Raw genomic sequence first — 17,320 nt, 5'->3', positions numbered from 1 at the left:
TGCTCCTTCTTTCCGTTCCATTCCCCCCTGGTCAAGCTTTGCAAGAAACGCCCCCGTGCACCTTCTTCGTTGCCGCTTTCCAGCCCCCTGGGAAGCTTCTGATGCCTTGGGATCTCTGGGAACATTTCAAATACCCCAAACACTGTGTGGGTTCTGGGCTGGGCAGGAGTCACGACGGGGCTGGCAGCCGGAACCACAACCGCTCTCAGAGGATGCCAGTGTGTGGACGATGCAGAACGGGCCCTCGGGGCCGAGGGCCAGCAATTGAAAAACACAGGTCACCGCACTTTTATTTGTCATTCTGCAAACTGACGGGACACGAAATACACGCAACTTCTTGAAACAGTCTCAGTGCCTTTCACAAATGCGAAGGGACGTCTTGAGCGGAGGAGCCCTAAGTGCCACGCCTGCGGACGCCGTGGCTGGAAAGAACAGGTGAGGTCCGTGACTCTGCCCCCCGCACCCAGGATTTCCCGCTGGGTACGGTGAGGTGGCGGCCGGCACAGGCGACGTGTCCCCCTCCGGCATCGCTCCGGACGCCCAGCCCCCTCCTCGGCACACCAGCTCTGGGAGAGTCTTACCATGACTGCGGCACAGAGCCGCCCGACTTTACAGATGCACAGGCCACAGGTAAGCTCCCGTGGTGCCTTAACTTAGAGTAAGCAGCCCAGACGCACAGAGCCCGGGGGCTGCGATGGGGCCCGCGGTGGCTCCCACGGACACAGCTGGGATCGGCTGCACCCGGGATCGGCTGCCAGTCTCAGCGCGTCCCATCAGTCCAGGGTGACCTTGGCGCAGAAGCATCTCCGGTCAAGGACTCTGGCTGGGCGGCACTTTTTCCTTCACTCCGTCGCTCGTATGCAAATTCTCAGCATCGGTTTTAAGACCCCACAGACCCATTCTGCACCCGATAGTGACCCTATTAAGACCAAGTGTGTCTACAGGAAACTCAGGAGTGAATCAGATTTTTATTCAGAGTTCTAACTGAGGGTTACACGGAGGGTCTTTCCACAGGCGTGGGTGTGAAGGAAGCAGGAGGCCAGCCGGGCCGCGCGGCCGACACGAGGTGCTTTAGAAACATCGGAGGGCCCCTTACTCCAGGCACACAAACAAAGTCTTTAAAAAAATAAAACTGTAATTTAAAAGGCCTTTATTACACCGGGAAGAGGAGCAGGAGATGAAGGCGAACAAAGGGTTAATCGTGTTCGTATTTTTAGTCATCCACCCTTTCTATGCTGCGAGAGCAAAAAAAAAAAAAAAAAAAATTGTCAGTGATTTTTTTTTTTTTAAATATGTTAGGAATCTTGGTGTTCTTGATCCCGTGGGTACCCGGCCCCCTTATATTTGGAGAACAAAGATGGTATTTTAGAAAATATATCACTCCCAGCCCAAGTTCATTTGATGGAACTTTTGTGTAGAAAGCAGTTAATTATATACATAAATAACATAAAAATAATTATCATAAATTAAAAAGTCAAATAATCTCCCACTGTGAATTCAACCGCCAGGCAGGCGACCGGAGTGTCACGGAGCCGTGTCTGGAGACACGCTTGCGTACGGCGGGCGTGGGCCTCCCCGCGGTTCTGGAGGCGAGCATTGCACGAAACAAATCCTAGCCCTGTCCTCAGACTCCTGCTACTGGGAACCAGGTGAAGTGCTGGGAAACTTGGATTTTGCAGAACGAATCGTCCTCGGCCTCAGCGACGGCACAAGATTCCTCGGGCGTATTCACTACGGACGCCTTGCTCGTCCTTCCGCGTGGGTGTCCCAAGAAGACAGGACGCACGGTAATGAGGGAGCAAGGCCAGTATAAGGGCACGTTAGGATGTGGTTCGGACAGCGTTACGGGGATCAGGAGCCTGAACGTCGCGCCGCTGTGTCCCTGGCTGAGCCGCTGACGGCACGGGCCAAACCCTGGGCCACTGACGGGCGCGCCCACGCGTGGAAGTGCATATCCCAGGGACGCGGCGCGGCTGTAACTTGGCACGTTCGTTCACGAAGGCCATTCACGCTTCTGCTTGTGAGCGAACCTCTTCTGCTTTTGTCGCCGCCTGGCAGGAGAAGGCGGCCCCTCTGGATTTCGGAGACACGTGTACTTTGCCGCTGGGGGAGCCATGCTTGCTCGACATTTTTCTAGAACATTGGTCTTGAAACACATCAGTCTTTGGAATTCGGTTCAAGCAGAAAGAACGCACGGTTTCTTCCATGTCTTTCGCTGGGATCGGCTGAGCCTCACCGTGATAAATATATTTGGCCAAGGGTCCCCGGGCAGCCGTGCAGGAGCCCCGGGAGGGACGCGTACAGCGGCCGTGTCGCCCATGGTGGCGTGTCCCTCACGCCCGGGCAGAGCGCAGAGCTGCATGCAGACCGATGCTCCTACAGTGCAAACGATTCGAGCGCGTTCAAGATCGAAAACAACGTGGCTGGGACAGTCCTGAATACGTAACATAGGCTCGACATACAGTAAAAAAAAAAGAAATGAAAAATCGATCCACATTATGTTACAAAGAGGCCTCTGAGGCCCGAGTCAGCGATGTCTGGGAACCCCCAGCCCGGGCCGACTGCGCCCAGAGCGTCAGCGGAGGCCACGGGCGCCTTCAGCCCGGAGGTGGGTCACAAATTCAACTCGACTCCAATTTCAAAGAAAATAAACATCACTTTAACGTCTAACTGCTCATTCATCAAAAACACCCAGAAGCGAGAAGTGGGAGCTTCCTCTCCACCCCGGTCCCGCGGGACTCAGCCCCAAGCCCCCAGGTGGGAACCCCGCCCTGAAGGAGGCAGGTGGGCCCCTGGGACCCTCCTGACACTTCGCTCACCTGTCTGCTCCCACCTGCCCCCTCCCCCGGACCCCGCGTGTCCCCACACCGAGCTCTGCCAGACACCGAGCTCTGCCAGGCGCACGTGGCCACCTGCCCGGGGCACTCGAGGCGCGCCCCCAGACCGCGATGCTGGGAGGGGGTCTGGAGAGAATGCTGCAAAGCTAAGTCAACCTTATGGACGTTGTGATAATAACTTTTTTCCCCCTCGGTTTGGTATCCAGCAAATGAATCTCAAAATGAGAAAGGACACCCGAGTGTGGGTCTCCGTCTGCGCTCTCGGCCGCGCGGCTCAGTAGCTGTACATCTGCGGCTGGGGCTCGGCCGGCACCTGCGGCGGCGGCGCCTGTGGGGGGGGCGCCTGCGGCTGGGGGGGCGGCAGCACGTCCGTCTGCGGCACCGCCCGCCACGTCAGCGGGTGCTGGTCACCGAGCTGGCTGCCCAGGGGCGTGATGGAGTTGACCAGCGTGGTCAGATTGATGAAGTGCGCCACTGACTGCGGGTTCGTGGCCTCGGGCTGGGGGTGGATCTGGATGTCGTTCTGCCGGTTGTGTAGCATGGCGGAGCCACTGACGGTGTCAAAGGTCACGGTCAGGATCGAGTTGTCCAGCTGCAGCTGGCGCTCCGGGGTGGTCAGGTGCCCGACGGCCACAGGCTGGAGGCTGGTGAACTGAGTCCCGGCGGCAGTGGTGATGGGGGTCACGGTGATGTTGGTCAGGCCCACTGAGCTCGACGGGGTGGTCACATTCGGATCCCCCAGGGTCACGACCACCTGCAAGGGTCACACAACGCAGGCCGGTTAACAGTCTGCAGAATGGCCAACGGCAAAGCCTTCCGCTGCAGGAGCCCCACGCCCAGCACCGCCCGGCACCGCCCGGCACCGCCCGGCACCCCCCGGCACCGCCCGGCACCCCCCGGCACCCCCCACCCCTGGCCCGGAGGAAGAAAGGCAAACGTCCTTTGGTGAAGAATTAAACCAAGTTAGTTTTGCCCCAGAAAAATAAAGCCAGCGTAACAGAGCAGTAAGACAGGGACGGAACCACAGAGCTCCGGCTAGAACCAAAATCAAACAATCTCATGGGCCAGCAAAAGAGCAGAGGGAAGGAGCAACGAGAGGGAAGGTGCGCTCTGTGCTCGCTGCTCGCACCGCTTTGCCATCGGGGAACAAAACCCCAACGATCAAGCTGAAAAGAGGAACGCACACATCTGTAGCTCCGGAGTGAGAAGGCACAGAGAGGCAGCATCTGCTCCACGGAGAGGAACGGACGGCCAAGTACACGCCGTGACTGTCAGTGCCCCAAACCAGGCACGAGACACGTCGGCGAGAGGTCTGCGAGCCTCAGAACCAAAGCGTATCGGAGGCTTTCATTAAAAGCAGCAGACGACCGGCATCTCTGCTTCCGCCAATGCTCCGGGGACCCTGGGTGTGACCTCACAGGGGCAGACGCAGCGGGTCCCACTCTCACGGTAAGGAGACACACAGGGGCCACTTATAGCCTCCCAGAAAGCTCCTGATTCCCAAGCGGTGGGAGGTACCTACCCCACACATGCACCACGGTCAAGCCGCTAGTCCTGGTGGCAGCTGTGACCTCTAGGTCTGAGCTGGGAAGGACATTGCTGATGCTGGCTGATGGGAGCAGTGCCCCATACAGCGCCTGCCACCGCGGGGCCCGGGCCAGCATCAGCACGTTTGCAGGGCACAGGCAGTGTCCCCGTGCCCCGCAACTGCTCCCAGGGATGCCCCGCCCCCGCAGGAAGGGACCAACCTGCTGGATACTCTGTACCGCGGAGTCCGTTTCGTCCCCCACGCCCGACAGCACGGGCTCCTTCTCCGTGTACTCGCTGAAGGTGGCCTCCTCTGGCCCCGGGGCGCCCGCCGCCTCTGCCTCCAGCTTCTGCTTCCTCTTGTGGGCTCTCCTGGCGGCTTTCCCGTGCTTCCCCTCGGCCAGCTCCTCCTGCTCCAGACTCAGTTCAGGCTGCAGAACACAATGTTTAGCAACATCCGGGTCCCAGGACTGTGTCCCCATGGTGGCACAGAGGTCCCAGCGCAGTCCCAGGACATGCCCCCAGGTGGCCCCGGGGAACAGAACGACCACGGCAATGGCTGCTCGTGTGCTCCCAGAGATGGGTTATGTCCCCATTGGGTTCACTTTCTCTTAAAAAGTGAAGGAAATTACATGCATGTCCTGTTTTTAAAAGCCACAATTTGTGCTGGAACGTGAGCATCTCTAAAGACCAGTTTTTAATGCCCGTTTCAGCTCTGCTGAGCTCTACCTGAGGCTGAAAATCCAGTCATGCCCGTGCTCTCATCCCCAGGCAGAAGCAAACTTCCGACAGAAATGACCTTGGATCAGAACGGGTTTGGCCGTGAGAACATTACATGGTCTCCTCTGGGGACGGCTACCGTGCCAGCCGTATGGTGACCCCAGACAGGCACACTGCACGCTTCTTGGTCCGTCCAGGGTGCACTGCTGCAGACTGACCAATTTTCAGAACCAGGCCGACGCCATGACTGGCTTGGGTGTCCAAGAGGCCATCCTGGTCACCGACCACGCCTCCGGGGCCTCCTACGCCATCCCACGTGCTGAAATCCCACCCAGCGGCAGAGAGACCCAGTGGAAGCCCGCCAGGGCAAGGCCATCATGGGATTGCCCTCATCGAGGCAGGACGTGGGCCCTGGGCCTCTGGGGTGCTGCAGAGAGGCAGGGACAGGCCTTCTCGAGCTCACTCACTGCGACCCAGCACCTGAGTACTCTGTTCAAAGAGCTGTTACAAACAGAGGTGTGGCCCGTGATTTTAAAGCAACCAAGACCATGGCATATTCCCGTTATAATAAAACACCAGTTTGATGAACGCAGTGGCTTAAAATATCTTTAAAAACTAAGTGCACTTCATAAAGTTATTTTAGTTACAGTAATCTCATTATGCTGAGTTTTTATGGACTCTACTAGGATAGTTAATTTCACATGTCAGCATGGCTGGGCTGGGGCGCCCACGTGTTTCGCTGTGCAGCAAAGATGCTAAGAAAGTGTTTTTTTAGATGAGATTAACATTATATCGGTGGACTCTGAGGAAAGCAGATAACCCTCCTTATTGTGGGAGGGCCTCATCCAATCAGTTGAAGGCCATCAGAGTAAAGTGCAAGGTCCCTGAAGAAGAGGGAATTCTGCTTCCAGCTGTGCACAGCTCCTGTCCGAGGCTCCCCGCCCCAGCCCGCGGGCCTGCTCAGTGCCTACCTGGACGATGCCAATGGAAGAGGCATCGATGGTGGTGGTCTCCGGGAGGTGGTCCAGGTCGTCGATCCTCACGGCCAGGACCTACCGGTGAGCACAGGTGATAAGCCTGGGATGCGATACCTGCATGCCTCACAGGCACCCCCCTGTTCCCGACCCAGCTCAGCTCGAGTCCAGGACTGTCAAGTCCAGGAGGGCAAGATGCATCCTGGACAGTGGGCTCCCCACCAGTGGCAGCTTTGTGTGTGCACGTCTGAACAACAGAGAATGAAACAAGGGTGAAAAGATCCCAAGGAACGGCCCCAGAAATGGCTCCAGAGCCTTGGGAGACCAAAGCTGAGAAAAGACATGGACAAGCGTCCTCTGCCCCTCGTCCGACAGCCTACCCCTCCCTGCCCGCCACCCCTGCCCAGTGTGGGCGTGCTCAGGCGGGTTGTGGCGAACGCCGCCCCCACTGGAGAAGCAGGCATGGAAAGGGGACCTTGCAGAGTGATCAGTCCGCTAGGGAGTGATCTCCGATCCTGCTGAAAGGACTCGAGGGAGAAAAGGGCTCGCCGGGCCCCTCCGCGCCGGCTGAGGCCTCTCTCTGCACCCAGTGGCATGCTTCCGGTCTGCAGAGACCGACTCCCGGGCTCCTTGTGAACACGGGTAACTACAGAAACCCACACAGCAACAGAGAACTCGCACGGACTGCAGAGTCACCATGTAGAGAGCCTGCGGCACCTGCCCTGGGCCCGGAGACCCGGTGCCACAGCTGGCTGACAGCGGTCCACCAGGTGGACACTCAGAGAGGCCGAAACCCTGGCTGGCTGCTTGTGGTGGACAATTTCAACACCAGGACCCTGTACAATGCCGTCTTCTGTCCCTCCTGTGATCACCTGCTTCACAGAGGTGAGCACTGCACACACACACACACACACACACGCACATGCAGCCTATAGGACGTGTAACCGTGGCCACTCGCAACTGTGTATCGAATTCCAAGCACACGGCTACACTGTCAGGGCTTGAGCCGCAGGGCTCCCACTGGGAGGAGGGATCCAGTACAGCCACGCTGCCCCCAGGAGGACGGCCGTGACCAGGGTGCCCGCCTCGAGCCAGCCCAGCACGGTCACTTCCAATCTCAAGTTCCCCCGCCGAGCCAACAGACGAAGGACGGCATCTTCGGCGAACATTCCCGTTTCTGGGATTTGGTGAGGTTGAAGGTTCTTTTCTGAGTTTTAGCCTCATACGCCTCCTCTCCACGTGTGTGCACGCTCGGTTCTTCCAGTCTCCTCCTCGAACAGCCGTCCCCTACCAGCAGCTCAGACCGGCTGCCGACGGGAATGCCAGTCACCGGCCCCCGGGCTGCCTCCTGCTCCTGGGCCGGACCCACGGCATCCCGAGTGGGGGGTGCCCGGCCCGTCAGATCGACGGATGTTCTCATGCGTGACTCCTTCCCCCAGAGTCATCGGACAGCTGCTGACCCGCGCTTTTTTCTATCTGTGTTTTTGTTAGCTTCTCTTTAAAGCAAGTGAATTATTTGATGCCCCAGATCTTCCTCTGGAGCCTGCGCCCAGGTGGGCAGAGTTGGCTTCCCTGTGTGACTGTTCCTGCTGGTGCTGGGACCAGCCTCGGCCCCCTGCCACAGGGAGGCCCCGTTCTGCGCCCCGTGTCAGCCACCCTGACGGGAAGGACGGAGGGAGAGCCCGGGGTCGAGCTTCTGTCCTGCTGTGATTCTAGTGAGACCATAACCCACCACCTCAGCGAAAACTGTGTGGGAGGCTCTCCCTTCATTCATTCACTCACTCATTCATTCATTCACTTGGTGCCTCCCAGAGGCAGAGGGAACATAAGGGCCAGGACCCGCCCCTAGGAGTCCTGGGTCTGCAGGGGGGACCCGCGAGCCAGTGTGACAGTGTGATGTGGGTGGGGGTGGGGAGGGAGCGCGTGTGCCCGCCCCGGCTCACCTCCGGGTGTTTGCGCCGGATGTGTCTGCTCATGGAGGCCCTGGTGGACACCTTGGTCCCGCACAGCTGGCAGCTCTGCGCCTCCACTTTGTCGTGCGTGAGCTGCACGTGCTTCTGCAGCATATACTCGGTGACGTACTTCTTGTCGCACACGGAGCACGTCCACTGCTTGCCCACTGCCCACGCACACGGGGAGGAAGACACACGCCCGGGTCACCAGCAGGGTCGGCCCGCGACCCACGGGACAGGCGGGGGGACAGGTGGCCCGGGCCAAATTGAGCAGGACGGCGGCCTTCCTCCCGGAGCATGGCGTGGGATGCTGCTCCAGCGTTGCAAAATTTAGGAGTGGACATTGGAGAGTCCAGGTGGGCTGACCTTTAGGGGGTAAGGGGCCACCCACGAAGGCAGGACAGACCAAACACTCTGAAAAAGGCCTGCCCTGAAGAGCAGGTGGACAGCTATCCCCGCCCTGCACACGCGGGGGTGGGAGGGGCACACCGGGGACCGGGGCGAGGGGCCGAGCGCCAGGCCCGCCGCCCTGCTTACCTGTGTGGATGAGCTTGTGGGTCTCCATCGTGTTCCTCTCGCTGAAGGTCTTCCCGCACAGCTCACACATGAAATCTTTAATCCCTGCAGGAGAGGCGCGCTGACCTCAGAGGCTCCCACGGGGTTTTAACCGGACCCCTTGGCCAAGGGTCTCTGTGTGCACAGAGGCCGTGGTGCAGCAAGGGGATGGCCAGGGGACCCCAGAGCACTCAACCGGACATTTGGGCGGCTCAGCAGCACCTCCCTCGGTAAGTCTGGCGAGGCCACCGGGCCCCGAGCCCTCCGTCCGCTCTGCACCAGCAGAATCAGTGCGGTCAGCCTCACTCGGCACCGCATTTCTGAAGTTTTCTGGGACTCCACGTGTTTCGCCCCAGACCCAAGAGCTCATCTGTCTCTTGGGGCCATGAGGGAGGTGGGCGGGCAGGGAAGCTGGACCAGACAGGGCAATGCTCGAAACCCAGTTTGCAGGGGACACAGGGAACCACGGGAAAGAAATTTCACACAGACACAGCCGGTCAGCAGGGTTCCCGCCTCCGTCCCCGTGTCCCCTGCTTCTCTCTCACACGTGCTCATCCACACGCCCATCTCTCCTGAGAAGGAGCTCGTAGTTGATACACAGGCTGTCTTTTCCCTGCCGCATCACAAGCCTCTAAGTAAATTAATGCATACGGCAACTTTTAACAGGTGCGCTCTTCCTTCTCGGGGACGTACAGACACTTGGGACGTTCCAGTGTCTCCCACCCCAGACAGAGCGGTGGTGGACAGCCAAGCCTGTGCAGTCAGTTCGTGGGCACCCGCTCGGGCACACGGCTGTGTGCAAGGCACGAGCAGGGCAGCCCTGGGAGAGCTCAGCAAACGTGAGGATGGTGACCGTGGGGGCACGTGGGCGGCAACGTGCAGATGGGGTGCCCCCTGGGAGGAGACGGTCGCCGGCAGAGGCAGCCCCCGAGAGCCCAGCTACAAGGAGCAGAAGCTGGGGCAGCTCCCAGCCCGCCCGGCCCGGCCGCGCTGCGGACTCACCCGTGTGCCGCTTGTAGTGCTTCAGCATGTTGACCTTCTGCGCGAACTTGCGGTGGCACTCCTTGCACTCGTACTCCTTGATGCCTTTGTGCAGCTTCATGTGGTGACGCAGCGCGTGTTTGGTCTTCATGCCTGCCGCGGACGCGCGCACTACTGAGCCGGCCGCCCGCGGCGCCGCGCCCCTGCGGCACCTGTGGCCCCCCACACCCCCGCCCCCCACCACGCCTGCACCCCGTCCACGGAGCTCGCATCCCTGCCCCGTGCCCACGCCCCCATGAGTTCCCTGCTATGGCGCCCATGCCCTGCCATGCGCCCCCCACAGCACCTGTGCTTCCCACGCGGCCCCTCATGCCTCCACCCACCACGCACGCGGCACCCTCACACGCCCCCCCACGGCGCTTGCATCCAGGACCCCTCACAGTGCTCGCACCCCATACCCCTACACGGCCCATGATGCAGGCCTGCAACAGTGCCTGCCCCCCAACCCTGGGCCAGGACCCCACCCCCAGTGCCCACACCCCCACCGCACACCTAGACCCCGCCCCACAGTGTCCGCACCCCACTCTACACACTGCCTGAACCCCCCAGAGGATCCCGCCTGACCTGGACCCTCGGGCAGGCATAGGTCTCGGTGGGGATAGAACAAGATAAGTGGGGGTCAGGGCGTGGAGGTGTCTCTCCTAGAGGACCCCCTCCACCAGGGGCGAGACGGGAACTGACGCCCTCAGAGGCCCTTAGGGATTTACTGTCCCTGTGGAGAAGCTCACCTTCTCCGGGGCCTGCGCAGACCTAGGGGTCAGTGCTCACAGCAAGAGGGTGTGAATGTGACCTGTGTGACACAGCCCAGTTATCTGAGGGTGGGGGAGGGGGTCAGCCTGCCCCAGCAGCTGTGGATCCCGACGGCGCGGACACTGAGATGAGAAGTCAGTGCTCCGGACCGCTGACTGCCAGTGCGGAAAGGTGCAGGCTCCAACCTTCACTCCGCCTCTAGCCCAACGCCCCTTCGCTAAAGGACGGGCGACAAATTATAGCCTCACCAACTTGGGCCAGTCGAGAAGGGATGTCCCTGGTACATGGTGTGAGTCAGCGGCGGGGGGCCCGGTATGGTGTGGGAGTCAGAGGCGGGGTGGGCTGGTCCCCTATGGGTGGGAGTCCACGGTGGGCGTCCCAGTCCAGGATGCCCACTAGGTGGGCAGGGCTGCGTGGGGAGCGCTAAGGGGGCCGCGGAGAGGGTAGGCGGTGGCTCCCATGCGCAAAGCCAGCAGTGTCCAGTCCCGCCAGCCACAAACTGAACCAGGCAAGGTCAGTGAGCAGTGGGCAGCAGACTTGGAACCACACGCAGATGACCAAAGGGGCACCGGAGCGGGGCAGATGCAGCCCACACCCAGGACTGTCCTCGGTGACAGCCGTGGCAGATCGCAGTGCCTGACCAGAGTCCCCACCAGGTTCCCGGAAGACTGCCTGTGCCAGGGAGGTGGGGCTGGGTCTCAGCCAGCCCTGGCCCCCGACCGACCCCAGCCTGCCAGAAGCCACGAGAACTGCGCCCTGCCCGAGCCAGCAGACAGGCAGGAGTCTGAGTGACTGTCCCAGAAGCTAGCTCATGCTGGGGGACAGACAGGGGTCCCCTTAGAGGACACATCTAAACAGTGGTCCGGAAGGAGTGTGGGAGGGACTGAATTCTAGCTATTTGGGGGAACAGCATTTCTGGTGGAGGAAACAGCCAGTGCAAGGGCCCTGAGGCCAACGGAAATAGCCACCCACGTTTCAAGCCTGTTACATTCTCTGTTACAAACAGTGCTACATTACATTTAAGCCGCAAATAGATCTTTGTACCCCAAATAAGCAAGATCCATTTCTAACTGCAGCTAAGAGTACCCAACAACTCAGCCCAACTGTAGCAATGTACGCTCCCACCCAAGCTCCATGAGTCCGTCTGCCTCCTTCCCTTCCCCTGCACCAGCTGCCCCCAGGCTGTGCCAGGCACAGGGGCATCTTGGCGCTGGCCTTGATGGGACCATGGCAGAGAAGACGAACAGAGGAGAACCAGTCCGTGCCATCTTGCCCCACACCTGCATCTCCCCCACATGCATCTAAAATGAACGGATTCTACGTTACAAAATAACACACGGTCATAAAAAGAAAATGCATAGAAGGAAAGACTCCCCATTCTGACCCCCCATCGCAGCCCGCATCAGGGACAAGCCACACTTCTCTCTCCGCTTTAAAAAAGATCTGCGAACAGCTTTAAAATAAGCATGACTGCCACGCGGTGGAAATCTGAAGCCTCCTTCTGTTGGGATCTGGATTCATTCTGCATCCCATTTTCAACTTACTCTGGGCCAGCTGCTGGGGTTTTAAATGGGTAGAATCCCCAAATCTGGAACGGTGGGGAGGGGCGGCCTCTTTGCATCTTTAAATCCCCATGGCTTTCTGCACGCAGGCCCCACAGCTGCCTCCCCGGGGCCTGACCCAAATAATTCACGGCACACCGAGCGATTCGGAACCCAGTATTTTCCTGGGTATCCTGACTCCTCCTGCTGCTGGGGCTGAAACTCCCGTCACTCCTAACAGCCTCTCCCCTGAATAAATCCCAGGCAGGCCTCGGATTTTGGGGAAAAAGAAGTAAAGTAACAACAATAATCAAGAGTCCTTCTACAGCACTGTTTGTAATGAAAGAAGACAAAAAAGCCCTTAATACAAAAGCAAAGGTCTGGTTACAGGAGTCTCCAGGACAGAGTCCCATCCAGGTTCCGAGACTCACATTGAGGCCATTTTACCCATTCTGACATGAAAATGCTCTGAAATGAATTTCTAAATAAGTAAAAAAACAAAGGACAAAAAACCCCAGATAAGCCCAAGCATTTGCTTGTACATGGCAATAACTAATCTGAAAGCAAACTGACCACACCGATAATTTAATTTATGTGAGATAACATGTTAGTCCAAGTACTAACACCAGCATTTATAAAAAGTCTTCAGAATTCGTGGACAAAATCACGGAACTAAATTTTAAGCACACTTCTGATATGACCAAGTATATAACATTGTGAGATGTGGCTCTGACCTCAGTGCCCACCCTGGGCAGCTGCGCCTGTTCTTCCAGGTCCCCTAGGGGAACCTAGGTGTGGCGTCTGCCCCCTGGGTGGGGGGTATCCCTACCAGGTCTACCTCTGACCCTCCCTATCTCTGTGGTGCTCAACAGTGTCCCTTCCCGCAAGTGGGGAAAGGGGCTGGGAGAGCCAGGATATCACTAAGAGAAGCACAGAGACTTCTAGAATGTTCCTGCAGAATGGTGACAATGGTTCTCCAGAGCGTAAAGGGTCTGAGGCAGGAGCGACAACTTCACCTTGCGCGCCACTTTGTTTTGGGCTAGGGGACTGCACTGCTTTTCCAGGGAAGGAATCTGTGCATCCTTTGCACAAAGTGACCCTGGGGGACGGACAAGAAACTGTCACCTCTGGAGAGGCAGATAGGGTCAAGGGTAGGGCAGGGCGGGGGGCAGGGGGAGGATCACGTTTTGCTTTCCCTGCAGGTCACTCTTCTGAGCTTCTATGATTTGTCTGATTTTACACCTGCTAACGGCTTGCCAGGGAGACGCATGATAAGACACTGGTGTTCTCTTCAGTCTTTTTTCGTTTAATTTAAAAAACCAAGTAAAGGAAAAAAAAATTTATAAAAATGCACAATTTTTACAAGATATAACAGCAAAGCCAACAGCCCTGATGTGCCACGTGCCCCTGCGGGGACGGCCCTGCTGCCCCGCCACAGACGGCGCCGGTGGCCGCTGGTGACAGCCTGAGAAGCTCTGCGCTCCCTTTCTTCTCCAGGATTTTGTTTTGTTTGAACAGAAATGGGCTGAACCTTTACCATGTAGCAGGATCACCTTTTCTCCCCATTTTACTTAGGGATGGGAGATATTTTGTTAAGTTTATTATTGTTCAACTGATTTTGTCTGATTAAAATGAGGGTCACAGTCCTCACTGGTCACAATAAATCGCTGTTTAACACGTCGCTGCTTCCGGTTAGCAGGCGGTGAGAGCTGGGGACCCTGCGTGTATTCTTAGAATTACTCCGCGCTTCCCACGGCCTGCTTCCCCACTTGAAAACTTACCCGGTTCTCTCCCTGTGAGGGTCCTATTTTTCCTCTAACCTCTCACTTATATCCTGTCCTGGCAGGCGCTCCCTGGCTCGCCCGGCCCCGTGCCCCCTACCTTTCCTGTCCCCTGTACCTCTCCTGCGCCTGCCCCCCGGGCCGTGCCCCCCCATCTCTCCTGTGCGTGCCCTGCACCCACCCAGCCCTGCGCCCCGCGGGCCGTGCCCCCCCATCTCTCCTGTGCGTGCCCCGCGCCCGCCTGACCGCATGTCCCCATACCTCTCCCGCACCCGCCCTGCACCCACCCAATCGCGCGTGCCCGAACCTCTCCTGTGACCCCGCGCCCGCCCGTACCTCTCCTGTGACCCCGCGCCCGCCCAGCCCCGTGCCTGCTGGGCCGCACGTCCCCGTGCCTCACCCGCCCAGCACCCACCCGATCGCACGTCCCTTTACCTCTCCCACGCGCGCCCTGCGCCCATCCAGCCCGCGCCCGCCGGGCCCCGGGCCCCCACACGGTACCTCTCCTGTGTGTGCCCCTTGCCCACCCAATCTACGTGCCCCCGGACCTCGCCGCGCGCACCCCGCGCCCCTACCTTTCCCGCACTCGGCACACAGGTACTCCCGGATGTTGTCGTGCACGCGCATGTGCTCCTTCAGCATGTCCTTCCGCGCGAAGGACTTCCCGCACTGCTCGCACGCGTGGCTCTTGACACCTGAGCAAGAAGCGCATCGAACGTGACCCCGGCAGGCCCGCATCCGCGCTCACAGCACAAGAGCCGCGAAGGAGGAGCGCGGGGGCGGGAGCGCGGTGCGCTGCCTCAGGCGCTCCCTCGGCCTGCACAGAAGCCTACCACGGGCTCCGGGGCGCTGGGAAGGTCCCCAGGACCCGGGGCCACGGGGCAGGGGTCCAAGCCGGGGTCAGAAGCGGTGACAAGGGCCCCAGGCCGGGAGAAGCCAGAGGAAGGCATGGAGGAGGGGTGTGCGGGTGCCAGAGCAGGGAGCACGAGGATACCCCAGCCCGGCCCAGTCCCCGTGGCAGGGCCCTACCCGTGTGGATGAGTTTGTGCCGCTCCAGATTCCCGATACTGTTGAAGATGCGCCCGCAGATCTCACACGGGTGGATGTACCTGGAGGCGGACAGGAGCCTCAGCACAGTGGCAGCCGCAGCACCCCAGCCCCCCGCCCTGCCTTGGCTCAGGGCAGGCAACAGAGCCCGTACGGGAGCAAGACGCAGGAGGACTTTCTCCTCCAACAGGGCTGAACTGTGCCCCTCAAAATGCACAAGCTGCTGCCCTGATACTCAGCACCTCAAACCCCAACCTTTACAGAGGTCGTCCCGTGAGACACAAGGTCATGGGGGCGGGGTAGGAGGACGGGTGTCCTTGGGCCCCAGACGCGCACGATGGAAGACCTCGTGAGTCACGGGAAGGCGCCGTCTGCCCGCCGAGGAGGGAGGCCCAGAACTGCTGCCCCCTCCAGAAGGAGCGGGCCCCGCCGACCCCTTGACCTTCGGCCCCCAGAACTGAGACGGTGCACCTCACTGCTGGGGCGAATTGGGGGCCCTGTGCCCGGCAGCCCGAGCCCGCTACTCCAGCCTCTGCCCAGGGCAGCTGGCTCGCCGCTCTTGAACCCAGCACTGAGCGTGGGCTACAGCAGCCACAGGGCTACACCCCAGGAGCCTGACCTTGGTGGAGAGAAGGGGTTTCTGGTGCCTCTGCGGGCAGGCCAGGAAGCACCCTGTTGTGCTGAGGCCAGCAGGGTGAGGGAGACAGGACCCACGAGGATGGCCTGCTTCCCTCCAGGCCCGGCCGCGGGGAGACGGACTCGGCATCAGAGCAGCTGCCTCCCCGCGGGGAACGCGCCCCCCACCATGGCATGAGGCCAGGCCCTGCAGCCCCCCGCCCCGGGCGGCCTCCTCACTTCTGCACGTTGGGGTCCGGCAGGTTCTCGCGGTGGATGACCATGTGCGCGTGGTACGTGGCCTTGAGGGCGAAGCGGCGGTTGCAGATGCTGCAGCCGTAGCCCTTCTCCTTGTGGACCTCCATGATGTGCTTCAGGTACTCCTTCCCCCGGCCGAAGGTCAGCTGCCAACGGGCACACCCGTCACCCCCAGATCACCCCACCAGTGGCCTCCTGGCCCCCAGCTCCCGAGGCCCCACCACGCACCGAGGCGCCCCGGCCGGACAGAGAGGGATGCCTCCGAGTGTGGAGTGCGCAGGGGTGCAGGAGGCGGGCGCCCGCCGACCTGCCCTCCAGGGGACCACCCCTGGGCCTCTCAGCTCCCCACCCAGCGGGCCTCCACCCGCCGGCCCTGATGGCTCCATACCAGGTGCCCCGACGAGCACGGAGTTGCCTGGTCTGCGGCCGCCAAAGCCTCACACAGGGACCTGCGCTCACTGGCCACCCACAGCAAACGTGCAGCCCGGCCGCCAGCCACCGCTCCCCCACCCGGGCCAGCCCCTCGGCGGCGTGCAGGTCAGCAGCCCCCCTCCCCGTCTGAGACCGTGGTCGTGGTCGCAGGAAGAGAGCCACCACCCCTGCCCCGCCCAGGAGGCGCGTGGCACGGCCGGCCCCCACCCAGGCCTCTCTGCAGGAGGACAGCCGGGCGCAGAGGGGCGGGGACGGGGGCAGGGTTACCTGGCACCGCTTGCAGCTGTACTTGTGAGGCTCCGAGTCCGCGCTCGTGTCTGAGTTGTCCTCGTTCTCTTCAGAGGAGATGCCGATCTTGCCGATAAACTCCTCCCGCTGGTGGTCGTCCATCAGCGCGATGTCCTGCAGCACAGGGCGGCAGAGGCGCTGGCGGGTTAGTGGCATCCCCAGCGGTAGCGGGGCTGCCCCACACGCAGGAGGCAGCAGCGCCTCTCGGCTGCACGTAAGTCCCACGTGGGGGTCCTGCTTGCCACCTCCCTTGGGGCTCCCTGGGCCCCTGCGTGCACCCTACATCCCGGCAGGAAGCCCGCCAGCCTCCTGCCTGAGTTCGGATGATCCTTCCCGGCCGGGGGCCAGCCAAGCCCACCAAGCCTCTGCCCTGCATCCCTGGGTGGGAGCCCGGCCTGGGGCTGCCTGGTCTTGGGGATGCTAGTGTCCCCGGCTGTGATGGGACCGGTCACCCACCTCGCCCCCTGGGAAGGGGTCAGTCCTCTCTAAGGCCTGTTTGCATATGACCTGGCAGGGATTGTGCTAAAAGTTATTACTTCTCTGAAAAAGACCATGAGGAACACTTCAGTCTTCCCGTCACAGGTAAGAGAAGCTCCCGCGAGCAGCTGAGGGGCCCCACAGCGGGGCTGCGGCCAGGCCAGGCGGAAGAGGCCTTGCCTGCGGCGGGAGGGGGATGGGGGGCTTGGCTCCCCGTCTTGGATCTTGTCTCCTCCGCTGGGCCCGCTGGGGCCCAGCGGACCTCCTTGCCACGGCGCATTTCCCAGACACGGCCGCCAGGGGGCGCACCACAGCCGGCCAGTCTGCCTCTGACACAGAACCTGGGATTCCGGGCAGGGTGGACAGGCTTCCTTTGGGAAGTTCGCTATCCTGTCTGCCCCTTCCCTCCCGGGGCAGAGGGGAGGTTCTCACAAGGGCCCACTGCTGTGTTTCTTACTCAGGCTCCCGGTAGCGGAGAAGCAGCAGCACCTGCCGGAGGAAGGCTGCCCCAGGACGGGCACTGCC

The 17,320-nt window shown here is 60.6% G+C and overlaps 1 protein-coding gene across 6 annotated transcripts in view; it reads right to left on the bottom strand.

The window, feature by feature from the left end:
- Positions 1–949: 949 nt before the first annotated feature.
- The window catches only part of PRDM15 (PR/SET domain 15), a 60,741-nt gene continuing 44,370 nt past the window's right edge, over positions 950–17,320 (bottom strand). For all 6 annotated transcript variants that reach the window (XM_045084455.1, XM_045084454.1, XM_045084452.1 and 3 more), the window contains 10 exons: positions 16,298–16,432; positions 15,581–15,744; positions 14,708–14,787; positions 14,254–14,373; positions 9,568–9,699; positions 8,548–8,631; positions 8,002–8,177; positions 6,056–6,136; positions 4,586–4,795; positions 950–3,591 (listed from right to left, as the gene is read on the bottom strand). In XM_045084455.1, coding sequence (XP_044940390.1) covers positions 3,112–3,591; positions 4,586–4,795; positions 6,056–6,136; positions 8,002–8,177; positions 8,548–8,631; positions 9,568–9,699; positions 14,254–14,373; positions 14,708–14,787; positions 15,581–15,744; positions 16,298–16,432 — 1,662 coding nt within the window. In that variant the 3' untranslated portion in view covers positions 950–3,111. The remainder of the gene's footprint in view (positions 3,592–4,585; positions 4,796–6,055; positions 6,137–8,001; positions 8,178–8,547; positions 8,632–9,567; positions 9,700–14,253; positions 14,374–14,707; positions 14,788–15,580; positions 15,745–16,297; positions 16,433–17,320) is intronic.

This window comes from Mustela putorius, unplaced genomic scaffold (assembly GCF_011764305.1).
Source record: "Mustela putorius furo isolate JIRA1106 unplaced genomic scaffold, ASM1176430v1.1 tig00000765_pilon_pilon_pilon, whole genome shotgun sequence".
In the NCBI taxonomy this organism is placed as follows: Eukaryota; Metazoa; Chordata; class Mammalia; order Carnivora; family Mustelidae; genus Mustela; species Mustela putorius.
This window is presented reverse-complemented; position numbering and strand designations above follow the sequence as displayed.